Here is a 19,971-nt window from a genome sequence, read left to right as displayed (position 1 = left end):
AGTTTCATCTTCAGCATCAGTCCTTCCAATGAATATTCAGGACTGATTTCCTTTAGGATTGACTGGTTTGATCTCCTTGCAGTCCAAGGGACTCTCAAAAGCCTTCTCTTATACCACAGTTCAAAAGTATAAATTCTTCAGTGCTCAGCTTTCTTTATAGTCCAACTCTCACATTTATACACTACTACTAGAAAAACCATAGCTTTGACTAGACGGACTTTTGTTGGTAAAGTAATGTCTCTGCTTTTTAACATGCTGTCTAGGTTGTTCATAGCTTTTTTTTCAAGGAGCAAGTGTCTTTTAATTTCATGGCTGCAGTCTCGATCTGCAGTGATTTTGGAGCCCCCCCAAAATAAAGTTTGTCACTGTTTCCACTGTTTCCCCAACTATTTGCCATGAAGTAATGGGACCAGATGTCATGATCTTAGTCTAATGCTAAGTAACTTAAAACTCCATTTATGTTTGGTTCTAATTCCTTTCTAATTCCTCTACTGAGAACTACCAAATATTCTGAGTTAGTATATTATTTTTACATATAATTTACATGTTTTTGTTGTTGTTTAGTCTCCAAGTCATGTCCAACTCTTTGTGACCCCATGGATTGTAGTCTGCCAGGCTCCTCAGTCCATGGGGTTTCCCAGGCAGACATACTGGACTGGATTGTCATTGCCTTCATCTCCTGCATTGGCAGGTGGATTCTTAACCACTGAGCCATCAGGAAAGTCCAATTTATATTTTAAAACATCTATATTTCAATGAACAATGTATAGTATGGTTTGTAAGCATTTACACATTTTATAAATTATGTAATTAAAATAACATTCTTTTGAGGCTTTATTTTTTTGTGTGCATTGTGTTTCTACTGTTACATTTACACACACATACACTTACACATATAGTTTACTCATTTTAACTACCAGTGATATTCCATTGGATGTATACCCTGAAATTGATTTACTTATTCTCCAGCTGGTGGGTATTTGTATTGTTATATTGCTTACATTATTCACTGTTATAAAAATGCTACACTTCCATGTCCTCATTTGCACATATGCAAGTGTTTCTATGGGTTATGTATCATGCAGGGATTCAAAGATCAATTTGAATCAGTTCTAATGAGGTGGATAAAACTGGAGCCTATTATACAGAGTGAAGTAAGCCAGAAAGAAAAACACCAATACAGTATACTAACGCATATATATGGAATTTAGAAAGATGATAACAATAACCCTATATACGAGACAGCAAAAGAGACACAGATGTATAGAACAGTCTTTTGGACTCTGTGGGTGAAGATGAGGATGTGATGATTTGAGAAATTATCATTGAAACATGTATATTATCATATGTGAAACAGATAGCCAGTCCAGGTTCGATGCATGAGACAGGGTGCTCAGGGCTGGTGCACTGGGATAACCCAGAGGGATGGGATGGGGAGGGAGGTGGGAGGCGGGTTCAGGATGGGGGAACACATGTTCACCCATGGCTGATTTATGTCAATGTATGGCAAAACCACTACAATATTGTAAAGTAATTAAAATAAATAAATAAATAAATAACAAAGATAATTTTCTCAAGAATAAATCAAAATCTGTTAATCGGTCTTGACCTATTGAAAGAAAATAGTTCAATCTCTGCCTCAGTATAATTTCTGTTCAACTTATTTATGAATATTGTGTATTCACATAGGTTGATGTTCTATCTGGTTAGTAAAATAGTAATAATAATTGTGTGCATGCTAAGTCATGTCTGACTCTTTACTACCCCATGAAGCCTGGCAGGCTCCTCTGCTCCTGGAATTCTTCAGGCAAGAATACTGGAGTAGGTTGCCACGTTCACCCTCCAGGGGATCTTCCCGACCCAGGGATCAAACCAACATCTCTTATGTCTCCTGCATTGGCAGGTGGATTCTATGCCACTAGTGGAACCTGGGAAGCCCATGAAAAAACAAGTGATATTATTAATTATACTAGTTTGTGTCTTCATACATTTGTATATCATTCTGGGATAGTGGGATCATACATTTGTGCACCATTTTTAAATTTGTACATCACACATGTGTATATCAGTCAGGGATATAGTGGGATTTAGCTTTGCCTGAATGTTAAATTTTACCATCAGCCATTTAGTTTATGAATAATTGGTACAGGTGGCTCAGAGGGTAAAGTGTCTGCCTACAATGCAGGAGACCCGGGTTTGATCCCTGGGTCAGGAAGATCCCCTGGAGAAGGAAATGGCAACCCACTCCAGTATTCTTGCCTGGAAAATCCCATGGACAGAGAAGTCTGGTAGGCTATAGTCCATGGGGTTGCAAAGAGTCAGACATGACTGAGCGACTTCACTTTCACTTTCAGTCATGTCTAAAAATGAATTTTACTAGATATCACCAAATATCTCCTATGTGACTATACCAATTTACCCCAAAGTTCATGAATTTCAAGTTCTTCCAATTATTATAAATATTTAGTATCATACTGCTTTTTGATTTTGACCAATTTTAGGAGTGTGCAATAGAAAAGTATTTTGACTTTAATTTTCATTTCTTAATTTCTATCAAGCACTTTTTGTCTTTGATTATTGTACTGGAATATCCTCTACTGTGATTTTTTTTTTTTGCCCATATGTTTTTCTGGGCTATTTTTAAATTGATTTGTAGGATTTCTTTCTATGGAGTATATGTTTTTCTGTGCTGTGTTGTACTTATTTGCCCAGTCGCCTCCAAGTTTTTGCAGCCCTATGGACTGTAGCTGTCAGGCTTCTCTATCCGTGCAGATTCTCCAGGCATGAATACTGAGGTGGGTCACCATGCCCTCCTTCAGGGGATCTTCCCAACCCAGAGATAGAACTCAGGTCTCCCACATTGCAGGCAGATTCTTCACCATCTGAGCCACAGGGTTTTTCTACTATATTGTAAATATCTCCTTCTAATTATATATCATTTAAAAAGCTTGCTAGCAAAGGTCCGTCTAGTCAAAGCTATGGTTTTTCCAGTAGTCATGTATGGATGTGAGAGTTGGACTTATACAGAAAGCTGAGCACCGAAGAATTGATGCTTATGAACTGCGGTATTAGAGAAGATTCTAGAGAGTCTGTTGGACAGCAAGGAGATCCAATCAGTCAATCCTAAAGAAATTCAGTCCTGAATATTCATGGAAGGACTGATGCTGAAGCTGAAACTCCAATACTTTGACTACCTGATGAGAACTGACTCATTTGAAAAGACCCTGATGCTGGGAATGAATGAAGGTGGGAGGAAAAGGGACAACAGAGGATGAGATGGTTGGATGGCATCACTGACTCAATGGACATGAGCTTGAGTAAGCTCTGGGAGTTGGTGATGGAGAGGGAAGCCAGATGTACTGCAGTCCATGGGGTTGCAAAGAGTCAGACATGACTGAGCGACTGAACTGAAAAAATCTTGTTTATGGTATATTTAGCTAAAGAGATTTGTAAAAAACATAATAATAATGACTGGGACTTATTTACTGGTCTTCAGTAAAACAGAAGGCATTTGATATTTTCAGTTGCTAAAATTCAGTACAAGAAATTAGAGGGGAAAATACAAAGAAATGCAGAGAATGTGAAGGTCAAGGATCACTGCTGGCTTTCAGGAATCCAGCAATTCAGGGAAGCTGCCACCACATACAAGCACCTGCCAGCGCCACACTCTTGCCTACATATTTTGGTGAAAAATAATGGCTTCTTTATCCATCCTGTCTTTCAGCTCTCACCGGATTACCTTTAGTTCGTGGAATCCAAGCAGAGGTTTTAGCTGGCAAGGGCAGGAGATATGTAGTTGCCAGATTTTTAGACTCTACACTTAAAAGAAGTGCATAGAAGGGCATGGATGCTACTGAGTACTAACAGATTTTTGCTTGTCTATCTTCTTTGAGAAATCTTTCTTCACATTAAAGACATAGCTACTGTAGGTCACATTTTTTTCTAAGCATTGTAAAGTTTTGACACTCACATATGTCTTCAATCTGCCAGAAGTTAACTGTAAAAATGTGTATGTTAGTAGGTCATTAGATATTTAAGTTCAAAATTTACAAAACTTTTGGGATGTGAAGGTTATAAAAATGGCTTGTTATTCTAACATGAAGAAATTATATCCAATATTGTATATATAAATGACAGGTAATCAAGAAATATTTCTTTAGCATTTTAGTTAGAATACCTTGTTCTATATAACGCAGCCTTAGTCAATACTTCATTTATCACCTCATTAATTTTCAATATTTAAAGAGTAACAGAAGTGCTAAATGTACCTGTTAAGTTTATAGGATATAGATTCAAATAGACTAACTTTGTTGCTTCCTTATAATTCATTTATTTTCTACTTGTATTTGCATTAAATAAATTATGAGTAGAGTTAGCATTAATAGGATATCTAATTATTTTTCATTGTTAACATTGCCAAAACTTTATTGGCAACTAGAGTTTAAATAGGGTAATTTATATTTATAAAGCTAGTATACAAGACATGCTATCACAAGTTGGCTATTGCTCGTCTTTAATTTGAATACAGAATTTGAAATGGACATGTTCCATGTGGATTACCAAATTATTTCAAGCAACAAAACTCAAGAGTTAAGAACATATAAATATATCTGAACAATATCCTTGGGATAATGGACATTTCTCAAATGGGATTTTTAGAAAATTAAATGTGCAGAGGTGACAACAAGAAGGCATCTGAGCCCAGAGGTAATGTCTAACAAATGGGTATCATAAACATTTGCCAGATCAACTTTTGAGAAGACAATGCTATAATCAATCAAAAAGGTGTACTTTAGTTTTTCAATGGACGGTTGGTTAAAATACCCAGTTCCTTTCTATTGAATGAAAGTGGGATAACTATAAATGAATACAGCTAGTAGAATCTTCAATGAAGAATATTTTGAAGACATAAAGTTTAAAGATGTCATGAACAATAGGCCTAAATCATTCTTTGATAGTGAATTTGGCCAATAACAAATTATTCAGATTCTTGAGTATAAAAGGACAGAAATTTACTTAGGAGGAATCACACTAACATTTTAAAAAAGTATTATATTTTTTACATGTAGTTCAACAACAAAAATGTAAATTCATGGGATTTTAAATATAAAATATCCAAAACTTATATGGAGATAATATAGTATAGTGATTACGTTTGGGAATTCTATAGGCAGAGCTCCTCAACTAAATTTCCATATCTGCATTTATGAGGTATGTCACCTTGGGCGAGTGACAACTTTTCTGTGCTTTGTTTTTCCTCCTCTTCTCACTGGGGATAATAATACTTCCCTCATAGTTACATCTGTATCTGCTGCTGCTGCTAAGTCGCTTCAGTCTTGTCTGATTCTGTGCAACCCCATATATGGCAGCCTACCAGGCTCCCCTGTCTAGTTGATAGTAAATAAATGTTAACTATTATTTTTCACTGATATTTAATGTTTAAATAATGTTAAATATCTCTGTGTGCCTTTTAAATAAAATCTAAGTCCCATACTATAGTCCACCTCACCCTTGTCTAGCTTCAATCTTTACCTCTCATTTTGTATAATTCTCCTTTCTTTTCTTTTGCTAATACAAGGTGTTTTATTTTTATATCTAATTTTATTGAAAAAATCTATATTTTTTTTTGAACATTTTAATGGAAAAATTTTATTGGTCCTGATGATTTTACAGTATTGTGTAAGTTTTATAATAACCAGTTTTTGAGATTCCATATGTTTGGTTTGTAATACATTTCAAGTGAAATCCCATATTTACATTTTATGTATGTGTTGTTCGATACTGTTCTTGAAAAGTTTAGCTATATGGACTTCAAGTGCAAAAATCCAAATTCTATATAGATTTGGATGTGTCCTTACTTTCCAGTTTTGTATTCTGCAATAACTACACAATCACCACATAAATAAAACACAGAAGAACACATTTTTAAAAGTAAATTTTAAAAAAAGTCTTAAGATTTACCACTTTTCTTTTGAGATTTTAAATTGTTACATTAAATAATGAACTTACCAAGAAATATTAAAATTACCTAGTTTTCTTATAGTCCTACACTTTATTACCCTTTGAAGTAAAAATTTTTCATATTAAAGCTTCCAAATTTGAGGCTATACATCTTTTTTTTTTTTTTTAATTGTTGCTGTCTCCTTTATTTTTTTTTTATTTTTATTTTTTTTTTATTTTTAGTTTTTTATTTTTTAAATTTTAAAATCTTTAATTCTTACATGCATTCCCAAACATGAACCCCCCTCCCACCTCCCTCCCCATAACATCTTTCTGGGTCATCCCCATGCACCAGCCCCAAGCATGCTGCATCCTGCGTCAGACATAGACTGGCGATTCAATTCACATGATAGTATACATGTTAGAATGTCATTCTCCCAAATCATCCCACCCTCTCCCTCTCCCTCTGAGTCCAAAAGTCCGTTATACACATCTGTGTCTCTTTCCCTGTCTTGCATACAGGGTCGTCATTGCCATCTTCCTAAATTCCATATATATGTGTTAGTATACTGTATTGGTGTTTTTTTTTCTGGCTTACTTCACTCTGTATGATCGGCTCCAGTTTCATCCATCTCATCAGAACTGATTCAAATGAATTCTTTTTAACAGCTGAGTAATACTCCATTGTGTATATGTACCACAGCTTTCTTATCTTTGACAAAGGAGGCAAGAATATACAATGGAGTAAAGACAATCTCTTTAACAAGTGGTGCTGGGAAAACTGGTCAACCACTTGTAAAAGATTGAAACTAGATCACTTTCTAACACCGCACACAAAAATAAACTCAAAATGGATTAAAGATCTAAATGTAAGATCAGAAACTATAAAACTCCTAGAGGAGAACATAGGCAAAACACTCTCAGACATAAATCACAGCAGGATCCTCTATGATCCACCTCCCAGAATGCTGGAAATAAAAGCAAAAATAAACAAATGGGATCTAATTAAAATTAAAAGCTTCTGCACAACAAAGGAAAATATAAGCAAGGTGAAAAGACAGCCTTCTGAATGGGAGAAAATAATAGCAAATGAAGCAACTGACAAACAACTCATCTCAAAAATATACAAGCAACTTCTGCAGCTCAACTCCAGAAAAATAAACGACCCTATCAAAAAATGGGCCAAAGAACTAAATAGACATTTCTCCAAAGAAGACATACGGATAGCTAACAAACACATGAAAAGATGCTCAACATCACTCATTATTAGAGAAATGCAAATCAAAACCACAATGAGGTACCACTTCACACCAGTCAGAATGGCTGCGATCCAAAAATCTGCAAGCAAGAAATGCTGGAGAGGGTGTGGAGAAAAGGGAACCCTTCTACACTGTTGGTGGGAATGCAAACTAGTACAGCCACTATGGAGAACAGTGTGGAGATTCCTGAAAAAATTGCAAATAGAACTCCCTTATGACCCAGCAATCCCACTTCTGGGCATACACACCGAGGAAACCAGAATTGAAAGAGACACATGTACCCCAATGTTCATCGCAGCACTGTTTATAATAGCCAGGACATGGAAACAACCTAGATGTCCATCAGCAGATGAATGGATAAGAAAGCTGTGGTACATATACACAATGAAAAAATCTATATATTTTATAATCATTCTATTTAATTACATTGAATACATATAATAGGTTTTAAAGTTTCTGATTTAATATAAAATTTCTAAAAGAAGAATAATCCACCTTGATGTTTCTAAATTTATGGAAAAAACACGTTTATAAAAATTTTCTTCACAAAATTTCACAAGGGCACTTAAAACCTAGGAAGATAATGGTTAAGGCATGGAATTTAGAAAAATGACTAATCTAAAAATGTCAAATTAGCCAGTTAACTTTTTCACAAAGTGATTGCTTTTGCATTACTAGTGTTTTACTCTTTTTTTAAAAAATTTAAATTTATTTAAGTGGAGGCTAATTACTTTACAATATTGTATTGGTTTTGCCATAATCAACATGAATCTGCCATGGGTGTACACATGTTCCCAATCGTTTACCCCCCTCCAACCTCCCTCCCCATACCATTCCTCTGGGTCATCCCAGTGCACCAGCCCCAAGCTTTCTTATCCACCTCCAGCCAAATAACTCAAGCTGAAGCCTTCTCTTAGGCCTTTGTATTTGCTGATCTATCTGCCTACAATCTGCTACTCTCAGATTATAATTCAGATTATAATACTCTCTTATTATAATTCAGATATCAAATCAGGTGATACCTCCTGAGACACAGTTCTTGAATAAACTGGATATAGTAGACTCATCTTCCATATTATGTATCCTATCACCCTATCGCAAATTATTTCTACATGCAGTTCTTTTATCTTTTGTTAACATTTTTGTTTTCTGCCTTGTCTCACTAAAACATTGACTCCATGTGAGCAGGAACTTTGTCTTTAGTGTTCTCTTCATCCCCAGAGCATAAACAGTTCCAATGGAGAAAGACAAAATTTAAACCTATGATTCAATGAATAACTTCTATGTTGATAAGTTAATTCCAATAGAGGAATAAAAGAGAAGACAAGATTTATGGACCAAAAAAGGAGCGACATTTCTACAGCTCAGCCTTCAGAAAGAAATACAGTGAAAGACATCAGATTAAGGAATACATTCTTGAATGTGTATTGAGGGGCTGAGGGGATCTGGCTAGAGTAACCTATTAAGTTCTGCCCACTTCTATTATTGAATTATCCAGATCAGAGTGATGTATTATGGAGGATATATTACTGAGATCCTAATTTCTGATCTGCTCTTCTAACTTTAGAACAAGGCAATGGTAATTTTCTCTCACTGTACTTCCCTACATTGTCCAGGAAAACACAACTACAGATTTAATTAATTTGCATTGTATAAAGCACTTGAAAATATGTCTCATCTAGAACTTTGGTTGGAATAAATTTCAGATTTCTCGAGGGCAAGCGTAATTATTAGCCATTTTTGAAACGAATGGAAGAGTGGTTTAACTCAAGGAGGGAGTTAATTCTGAGAGGCTGGAGGGATGGAAGAGCAATTGGATTCCCTAATGTTAGTCATTAGGGAATGTTGACTTCCCTGGTGGCTCAGACGGTAAAGCGTCTGTCTACAATGCAGGAGACCCGGGTTCAATCTCTGGGTTGGGAAGATCCCCTGGAGAAGGAAATGGCAATCCACTCCAGGACTATTGCCTGGAAAATCCCATGGATAGAAGAGCCTGGTAGGCTACAGCCCATGGGGTCGCAAAGAGTTGGACTTGACTGAGCGACTTCACTTTCACTTAATGTTAGTCAAGGTCTGACCAAGTTTGTCACAGATGTTTTATATCCAACCCATGTGGCCATCCACGCTTCATTTCTCTAAATCAATTACAGTTGACTAAGAAACTAATTTTGGAGAAGAAGGATATCTGTACAAAAAACTAAATAAGATTATTCTTCACAACTCTGAAGGATGAAGACTGAAGAGATTTAATTTGCTTCAGAAAAGTAAAGGAATGGGACATTTTCTTCCTTCAAATGTGGTGTAGCATTTTCATACCAGGTATGTTATAATTTATTTATTGGTGAAGGAAAGACAGAGAAGCTCATGGTCTTCTTAGTAGAGTATAACTAAAACTGTTGATAATGGGTGAACCAAATGCTTTTCCTTTCTAGGTACTCAAGGGTCTCTGTACTTTCCTGATTCCACTAATCATAGAGGCATCTATTAATACAATATCTTTTAACATTTTTTTTGGAATATCTGTTACAGCTGTGCATCATAGGAGACACTGTACACTGTCTTCTCAGTCTATCTTTTCTTATCCCTCATGAATAAAATCTTGATTTTGCTTCCAGCAATAACTGAAGCATATCAGGCAGTAGTATATCATGATAGTCAAATAATAATCCAATACTTTAGTCTGACAAATACTTCATTTTTCCAGCTTCCCTTGCTGGGAAATTTATCCATATAGCCCTATTTTGGACAAAGAAGGATAACAGAATGTCTGACACAAGTTTTGCATTCCTGATGAAAGGGACATATATGGTAAACAGTACCTCCTTCTTTTTGCCTTGAATATGCCCAGTGTTAAAGTAGCCATCTTGCGACCATGTCACAACAATCATGAGAACAAAAAGTGAACATAGTAGGAATGCCATAACAAAAAAGGAGCATGGCCCCTTGTAACCTAGGTTTAGCAACTGAATCAGGACCTGCTTACCTTTTTTCTCTTCACAGGTCTTATATAATTAACATAAAGCCTGGCTGTTTAAGCCATGTTTAAATTTACTATTGCTGCTGCTGTTTATTTGCTAAGTTGTGTCCGACTCTTTGCGGCTCCATGGACTATAGCCCGCCAGGTTCCTCCATGGGAGTTCCCAGACAAGAACACTTCAGTGGGTTGCCATTTTCTTTTCTAGGGGATTTTCCCAACACAGGGATCAAACCTCCATCTCTTGCTTGGCAGGCACACTCTTTACCACTGAGCTCTCTGGGAAGGCCCTAGGTTTACCTTGAAGCCAAAAACAGCATCTCAACTGTTTCTACTAGTCCATTAGCTATTCCCAGTGATTATATAATGAATGCACCAATAAGACAGTTGAAATAAAATATAACTTAAAGGCTTGTTCTAAAATATCTCTTCATTTTAATCTCAGGAAAATGCAATTCTATGACTATCATTACATAGAGCAGGTGTCATTAATAAGGATGGTCATAAAAAGCCTGCTTATGCTAAACTTAGAATTGTGAGAAGCTAGGCAAGTGGGATTAATCTGCATTAAGCTATTTACTCTATTTGCCTTGAATGTGCTTATTTAGCATGCTCTTTCTAATCTCTGTGTCTTTCTTTATCCTATTCTCTTTGCCTGGAATACAGTCCACCATTTCTTTCTGTGACCCACCAACACAATCTTTAATACTACCTCATTCATGAATCCTAACCTGATCTGCCCTAGCCAAATTTCCTCTCTCCTGCCTCTAAATCCTCTGAATATGAATACTAGAACTCCTCTGCATCTTATAGTGTTCTCTCATATTCCAGAAACAAAGGTGGAATAATTTTAAGGGGAACATACCACAGAATGGCAGAGGTGGGATTAAAAATAACTGGACACAGGGATCCAAACACAAAACATGTTCTTTTCCATTTTCCCCCACATCTGCACACCTTAGCAAATTCTCTCATGTTCAGAAATTAATTACTCCATCTAAGAATTTAAGGAATATAAAATATGTGGCCTAGTAGAATCTTCTATATCACAAAAAATATTTTATAAAATCAGTATTCAGAGTACATGTTAATTTACCAATATATGTGAAAACTTGTAATTGATCTAAAACTGAGTAAAGGCATTATGAAGTGAAATGGCCTCAAGAAGAATTATGTATAATATGCTTGCAAGAAAACCCAAACAAACAAAAAACATAACCACAATACCCTGTGATAAGAGCTATATAGCTGTGGATACAGACTACTGCAAAAGAAGTGTTAAGAAGTAGACTAACTGTGGCTGAAGGAGTCAGGGTAAGACTAGTAGGGAAATGTTTGAAATGGTCTTGAAGTTGAACAGTTCAATTGATGCCACAGGTGGATGGGGCATACTGAAAGAAAAAAGAAGCCTGGGTACAAGAGTCTAAGGCTGGAAACCAAAGTATACTTGGAGAATGAGAAGTAACTTCCTTCAAAGATAGGCCCTGTATGGTTATGCAATGATTAAGATCATTGCAGATATGCCCTGATAGAAAGGCTGCCATTGTAAAAGTCAGAAGTGACACTTAGGAACAAATACAGTTAACAGCTGATGTGCCACTGCTTCCAGGGCCTTCCTCAACAAAGGAGCTCAGCACAGAGCCATTGAATCAGAAAATCTTAGAAGCATTTACTGACCTGGTGATATTCAGGGACACCTTTGAAGTAGACTATAAACATTTAATTCCAGATTTGAGACTGAAACATTTTAGTTTCAGTTTTGAGACTGGAAAAATATTTATAGATGTATGTCTGCCCTTTTTAAAAAAAAAAATAATTGCTTTTATACTCTTTTCCCAATTCTACAGCCTTCTATCTTCATAATGATGCATATCCTATAATGAACAGCCAGAATCATTAAGAAAAAAAACTGACTTCAAGTCTTTTCTTTTCAAGCATTTCTTTCTTTTTTTTTCCTTTGACAAGCACAAGCAGTAGTTCACAGCAATGACAAAGAAGTCAATGATTTTACTCATTCCAGACTCCTGAGCATCCTATACAATTTCAAATTCAGGTATGGCTACAAAGTCCAGTATCTTTTCATCAATAATCTCACATTACATAGAATTTAAATACTAGAAAAGGAAATTTAGGTTTCTTTTTTAACCACATTGACATTTTAGACAAAGAAAAATATAAAATGATGCAGAACAAAGAAAGACCATTATGTAAACACAGAGCCATGAGTTGAAAAATGTCACCAGCCCTGTCAGAGGAGAAAAAAAAAAAAAAAAAAAAAGGAAAGAGGAAAGCAGATTAAGAAACATTTGCCCTTCTGAGCACATGGCAGCAATTATATTTGAGCAATAAGCCACAGCACTGTTACTTTTAGTCCATCACACAGCAATATCTGTAAACACAATTTGCTTGGATTTTCATTTGTCTTTGGGAGCACTTCACAGGAAATCACAATATATACAACAGTTCTCAGGATTTAAAAATATGTATTGAACATCAGTTTGTTAATTTAACTTGTGTTAATGATGTAACAATTCTAGCACAGGTTAGAAAAAAAAACTTGAAATAAACAAGGAGAAAGAATCATATCTCAGTATTATGTCTCTTGACTGTATTTCCACAAACAATAATTTGATTCCAATTACCTTTTGAATCCCATGTGAATATCTTTGATGCTGTAACCTTTTCAATTTTGCAATTTCTGTAAGAATTTTCATTCACCTGACTTCTCGAGAAAATTTATAGAACTCATTTGATTTTTTCAAGTATTCTAACAGTAAAGAATACAATTTAACTCTCATTGATGTAATTAGTCTACATCTTATTATGATACCAGTAAAATAAATTCATTTTGTTCATATAACAATTGATGTAACCCACTTATGGTTTTCAGTGATTCTCAGTCTATGAGCTTCTACCTGTTTAAGTGTCAGAAAGCTGATTTGAGTATAACACAATATTTCTATATAAATTTATTTTTAACAAGACAATTTAACAAAAAAGCAAAACAAACTAAAATCTTAGCTATTCTTCAGTGTAAAATCATCTGAAACCATCCAGTTATCGTTAAAGGCTGACTAACTATAACTAACACACATGTATTACGTATGTTTTGCAGTGACAGGTAGGAACTCAAGCCCTGGGTTCCCATTCATTAAAAAGTTTAATTGTACTTCTTAAATATTTCATGGGGAGAATACTGTTATTTTAAAGTATATAAATAAATAAGTTCAAAGTCACATATTACTTAAACTTTCTGAACCTATTGTTTCAACCATAAAATAGCGATAACTAGAATACCTGTAATTTTTGAAGTTGTTAGGGTCAAATTAAACTATATACATGGAAGGGAGTTGTCAACTTCAAATTGATAATCAAATGTTGAATATTACTTCATGTGGTGTATTGCAATTACTAAGAAGTATTTAGCATCAGTGTTTGGCCATTTTTTTTTCTCCCAAAATACTTACTGGTATAGACAAGTTGAAAGCCTTCATCTGTCCCTTCAGAATCAGAATTAAATTCTAGCCAGAGCTGGTTTGAAGTACTACTAAGTGTCAGTCCTCGCATAGACGCACCAGTAAAAGCACCTAGGAGATGAGTTGTTTTATCTTTTCCATCATAAATCTGCAAGATATATTTACAATTAAAATGAAAATGTGTAAATAATAAACAATTCTGAGCATGTATTTATATTTATGAAGAAAATGAGCAATTACACTCCCCAAATCATGTTATTACATGTTTCCCAAGAAAAACCGCATATATCATTAACTGACTTTACAAATGTCACAGTAAGAGAGTTAAGACTCCACATGGATAATTTTCCTATTTCAAGTTCAGTAGACACTAAGTAACACTCAAACTCATGTTATAAAGTTTTTGCTCTTATTTTAAAAACAATGCTTTTTTATGGCAGACAATTTAAAATTGAGCATTGGTTGGTTGGTTGTTGTTCTGAACTTTCTCAAGGGCACCAAACACCTGGTTTTCTAATAACATGATTAATATAAAATATGCTTGCTTCTTTGTACATTCTATTTATCCACACCTTTTAACTTATTTAATTTTTGATACTTGAAAAATGCTAAAAAGGTGCTAAATGCTTTTAGAAACTGATTTAACAAGGCAAAAAATACAAAACAAAACTGATACCTTCCCAAAGATCCCTACCTCATTCCCATTCTTCTGAAAGGGTACCCTCTCACTGTCCTCTAATTTGCTTTATCTTATCAAAGCATTATAGACATTTCTTCACGTCAGTAGATATAAATTCTTGCTTTTGAGAACTGGGTAATATTTCATCCAGTTACACTATCACAACTTGCCTTACCATTCCTATATTAACAATTAACATTCCTATATTAACAAACATTTTTGCCACTAAAAGTGATCCTGAAAAAAACACCTTTTACATATTATCTCATATTTCTCTTTGGTACTTGTATTTCAGTAAGAAAGGTTTCATACATTTAATACATTGAATTTGGGTGTTCAAATGTAGCCGTATTGTCAGATTATTTTCCAAAAAGTGTACAGTAATTAAACTGAGGATTTGTCAACAATGCATATTGCCATTCTTTTTTAAGGCATGTATTTTTAGTGTGGTAGCTATTACTCCCAACGGTGTGACAATTAGTTCTTAGAGTTGATAAAACCTTGGATATGATGATGATTTGTTGACCTACAAAGACCAACTCTAACTGACAAATCTCATTCCACAGTACTTAGTTTTATGAAGTTGAATCTGGGGGCTTCTTCTGCAAATGATAACAAATAGGAAAAGTTGAAAATACTTCTGAAAGTTACTTGTATTTTGCCAAAACTGTCTTACTTCTGACCTATCATAAGAGTAAAATTTATGTCACTAAACTTCTAATCTGGTGATCTTGCCAAAGCACCAATATTCCCCCAAAGTGGTATTCATTATGTTCACATCACCTAAGAGATGATACTTAGATGGTACATGATGGAAGTTTTATTATCACTACATTAATTTGTATGATATATGTTTCTTATGCTAAATTGTTGGATTTAATTTGACTACCTGTTTATAATGTTTTCTAAAATTTGTAACTAAAAGCCGATGCATAACTTTTTTATTTTTATCAAATTATCCCTATAAGGTTTTAGATATGTTTATGTTAGCAAAGTAAATTAGAAAAAAATTACTATATTTAATAATCTAATTTATTCAAATAAAATAGTGAGTTTTTTGATCTATGGGTTCAGGTATTCTTCAATCCAAGGAAATGTTCTTGAGTTCTGGTTTATTTAATTATTCCCTGTATATTTTATTTTATGTCCATCTTGAATGCCTATTATTTACATATTCAGTCTCCAAATTGCATTGTAATTCTTTTACATATTTTTCTTCTGAAATTTATCTCTATTCCCTCTATATTATGGCTTTTCTTCCACTGGAACTTTCACATTAACAATTAAATTTTCAGCAGTAACTAATCTCTTTTTATATCTTCTATTAAAATCTTAAATTTTAAGTTCTACTAATAGGTCAGTCAAGTTCTACAAAGTCAATCTGTCTGTCTGTCTTTGCTTTCTTCCCTTTCTTTCCCTAGTTTCTGTTTTTGGTACACAAATTGCATTATCATATCAAGATTGTTGAGAGAAATATCAATAACCTCAGATACACAGATGACATCACCCTTATGGCAGAAAGTGAAGAGGAACTAAAGAGACTCTTTATGAAAGTGAATGAGGAGAGTAAAAAACTGGCTTAAAACTCATCATTCAAAAACTAAGATCATGGCATCCAGTCCCATTACTTCATGGCAAATAGATGGGGAAACAATGAAAATAGTGACAGACTTTATTATCTTGAGCTCCAAAATCACCGCAAATGGTGACTGTAGCCGTGAAATTTAAAGACGCTTGCTCCTTGGAAGAAAAGCTATGGCCAACCTAGGCAGCATATTAAAAAGCACAGACATTATATTGCTGACAAAGGTCCACCTAGTAAAAGCTATGGTTTTTCCAGTGGTCATGTATGGATGTGAGAGTTGGACTATAAACAAAACTGAGCACCCTAGAATGATGTTTTTGAACTGTGGTGTTAGAGAAGACTCTTGAGAGTCCCTTGGACTGCAAGAAGATCAAACCAGTCCATCCCAAAGGAAATCTGTCCTGAATATTCATTGGAAGCACCGATGCTGAAGATTAAGCTCTGATACTTTGGCCAGCTGATGCAACAAGCTGACTCGTTGGAAATGACCCTGATGCTGGGAAAGACTGAAGGCAGGAGGAGAAGGGACGACAGAGGATGAGATGTTTGTATGGCATCACTGACTTGATGGTCATGAGTTTGAGGAAGCTCTGGGAGTTGGTGATGGACAGGGAAGTCTGGCATGCTACAGTCCATGGGGTTGCAGATGCGGACATGAGTAAGCAATTGAACTGAACTTATAGTTTTATATTTTCTTATTACAGATACAGGTTTTAAACATTGCAAAGACAACAATGCTTTTATTTAACATGCTTTATAAATGTAGCTTTGTTCAGAGCCCCTAGTATTCTTTTCTAACAACATTTTATAACTTTTCTGCCCAGACGTTGTGAAGTTTCCAGTGTCTAGACATTTTCTGCTCTCTCCCTTTGTGCCCGTGGTACTCTAAAGCTTCATACTATAACCCTCCAGCCTCCACAAATTTATTTATTTATTTTTTTACCAATGAAAAGGAGGTGGAAATAAGAGTGAGAAAGAGAGGAAGTGAGTCATAAAATCAATTCAACGTGCTCACTAAATTCCTAACAGCAAACATCTTACTGGTCTCCCTTTTATTTATTTTTATTTATTTATTTATTTATTTTAGTTTTTTATTTTTTAAATTTTAAAATCTTTAATTCTTACATGCGTTCCCAAACGAACCCCCCTCCCACCTCCCTCCCCATAACATCTCTCTGGGTCATCCCCATGCACCAGCCCCAAGCATGCTGCATCCTGCGTCAGACATAGACTGGCGATTCAATTCTTACATGACAGCATACATGTTAGAATGCCATTCTCCCAAATCATCCCACCCTCTCCCTCTCCCTCTGAGTCCAAAAGTCCGTTATACACATCTGTGTCTTTTTTCCTGTCTTGCATACAGGGTCGTCATTGCCATCTTCCTAAACTCCATATATATGTGTTAGTATACTGTATTGGTGTTTTTCTTTCTGGCTTACTTCACTCTGTATAATCGGCTCCAGTTTCATCCATCTCATCAGAACTGATTCAAATGAATTCTTTTTAACGGCTGAGTAATACTCCATTGTGTATATGTACCACAGCTTTCTTATCTTTCTGTCATTTTTTTTAATGTGTTGACTATTTAAGGAATATTTGACTTCTAAATAAAGGGCTGTATGGATAATTCCCTAAAATTATATAGCAGTACCAGAAACCCCTCTTGAAATCTAATTATCATACAAATATAGTTCTGTTAGTTATCAGCAAGAATTTATCTTCAACAAAGCCGAAGCAAATGTTGAGGTTGTTAGGTCAGGAATATTTTTGTTTGTTTGTCTGAGTACATAAGAGTCAACTTTTCATTTCTTAAGAATAGCACTCATGAGGAATAATTCAGAGACAAAGAAACATTACTTGTCAGGAAAAACAACCTTTGTGTTTGAGTTTCAAATGTTCATTATGCTCATAAATAGACTTCTGAATACAGTTATATTATGATTCTATATATGCTGTAGTTTATAAGTCCTGTGTTTGGAGGTACACAATCACAATCAAACCATGTAACCAATTGACTCAGTGGATCTAATTTGTAGTTAATACTGTCAAAGTAACCACACAGAATAGGCTTCCCTGATAGCTAGGATGGTAAAGAATCCTTCTACAATGCAGAAGACCTGGGTTCATTTCCTGGGTCAGTAAGAGCCCCTGGAGAGGGAATGGCAACTCACTCCAGTATTCTTGCCTGGAGAATGCCATGGACAGAGGAACCTGGCAGGCTAAAGCCCATGGGGCCATAAAAGTTGGACACGACTTGAGTGACTAACACAACCACATAGAAGTTTTTCCTTTTATTTCTCTTACTGCTAACAATCATATAATTTCATTCATATGTTAAATATAAATAAGTTTTCTTGGATTCAACTAGTTCTGCTTTCAAGTGTGGATACATTTTAAGAACTTTCAGTTTGTCAAAAACAACCAAATAAAGGGGAAATATAAATAAATAGTAGTTGTAATTGAGTAAATGGAAATTGAAATATACTTTTAACTTTAAAAAAAGGCCTCTCCTAATTTTTTTCCTTAAATTTTCAGTGGTAATAATAATAATAACAATAATAATAAAAAGAGTTTAACAATAGCAGAGACCCTTATTTCACTCCACATATATAACCGAAAGAAAAATTTCAAAAATAACCCAACTGTCTGCCACAGGAGATACATATTTATATTAATTTTTTTCAAGACAGAAGCACACATTTTGCTTTTTTCAAAAGAAACTTTATTTAAGAAATGATTTCTAAATAATCATTGAAGAAGAATTTATGAAAAAGGAGCTGAATTTTCAAATGAAAATAATTATCTTAAACTCAGCTGGGAGAATCTAATTTAGCACCAAAGCTAACTACCGTTTATTTAACAATGTAAAGTCAAAAGGCAGAAAACAAATAAAGTAGAAGCACCAGTATAATTATCAAAATTAAATGAAGTGTGATCATTCAGCTATGAAATTTCAGAAGTGTATATAAATTCTTAGGTCAAAATGAAAAGCAAGTGTTAATTAGAAGGCTTTATAAAGAGAAGAGTTTTATAGTTATGATCAAGTCAATGCTGTTTAACCTCTAAATAAAATACTTCATGTATTCAAATATATATGAACACATAAAAGCAACAAGGAAGGAAAAATCAGTATATACAGTCAAAGACTAATTATGTTTGAAATATATATGAATGCAATCATACAAATAGGAAAATAAAACAAACAAAATGTGTCTTACATTTTAAAACAAATTTATGGTACAGAGTGATTATGTCAGGTTTGATCAGAATCTCACAGAAACTTTGAGGTTATTATTTCTTTTTATTTTCTATTTAAAAACAGGATATTTAAGTATATTTTTATTTATTTGAGCTTATGCTTTCTTTTTCTAAAGGACATTATTATTTTTGAGATATGTCTTAATATCTATTTTTAGTTTTCAGAAATTTAGAAAGCTAAGGAAACTGTAATAGCATACAGAAGCTCAGAGAGGACTTGAGCGCTCCCATGCCCCCATAGGAACAGTCTCACCTTATTTAGTGCTTAGTTCAGATAATGAATTACTTTTATGTGAAATGTAGAATTCAGGTTTCTCAAGAATTAATATGGTGAAAGGCATTGCAGGCTTTAATAACATTAACGAAGCTTTTTGAAAAGACTAATTTGTTATAAAATTGCAATTAATTTGGTAGTCTTACATAAGAATAGATGAGAACTTGAATATTGCCATGTTTCAATTATCAAACCTTTTGTAATGAATCAGGGTTTGACATTTGTACAGACCATCCCATTTTTAAAAGGTCAAACCCTATATTATGAACTGCTTCAGTCAGTTCAGTTCAGTTCAGTTCAGTTGCTCAGTCCTGTCCAACACTTTGAGATCCCATGGACTACAGCACCCCAGGCTTCCCTGTCTATCACCAACTAACCAGAGTTTACTCAAACTCATGTCTATTGAGTCGATGATGCCATCCAGCCATCTCATCCTCAGTCATCCCCTTCTCATCCCGCTTTCAATCTTTCCCAGCATCAGGGTTTTTTCCAAGGAGTCCATTCTTTGCATCAGGTAGCCAAA

General features: G+C 34.7%; 1 protein-coding gene across 2 annotated transcripts in view; it reads right to left on the bottom strand.

Annotated features, from left to right (window-relative positions):
- The window catches only part of CSMD3 (CUB and Sushi multiple domains 3), a 1,392,034-nt gene that overhangs the window by 324,658 nt on the left and 1,047,405 nt on the right, over nt 1-19,971 (bottom strand). For both annotated transcript variants that reach the window (XM_060393469.1, XM_027973090.3), the window contains one exon: nt 13,641-13,797. In XM_060393469.1, the coding sequence (XP_060249452.1) occupies nt 13,641-13,797 (157 nt within the window). The remainder of the gene's footprint in view (nt 1-13,640; nt 13,798-19,971) is intronic.

Source organism: Ovis aries, chromosome 9 (assembly GCF_016772045.2).
Source record: "Ovis aries strain OAR_USU_Benz2616 breed Rambouillet chromosome 9, ARS-UI_Ramb_v3.0, whole genome shotgun sequence".
Taxonomy (NCBI): Eukaryota; Metazoa; Chordata; class Mammalia; order Artiodactyla; family Bovidae; genus Ovis; species Ovis aries.
The sequence above is the reverse complement of the archived record's forward strand: the minus strand, read 5'-3'. Positions and strand labels throughout refer to the sequence as shown.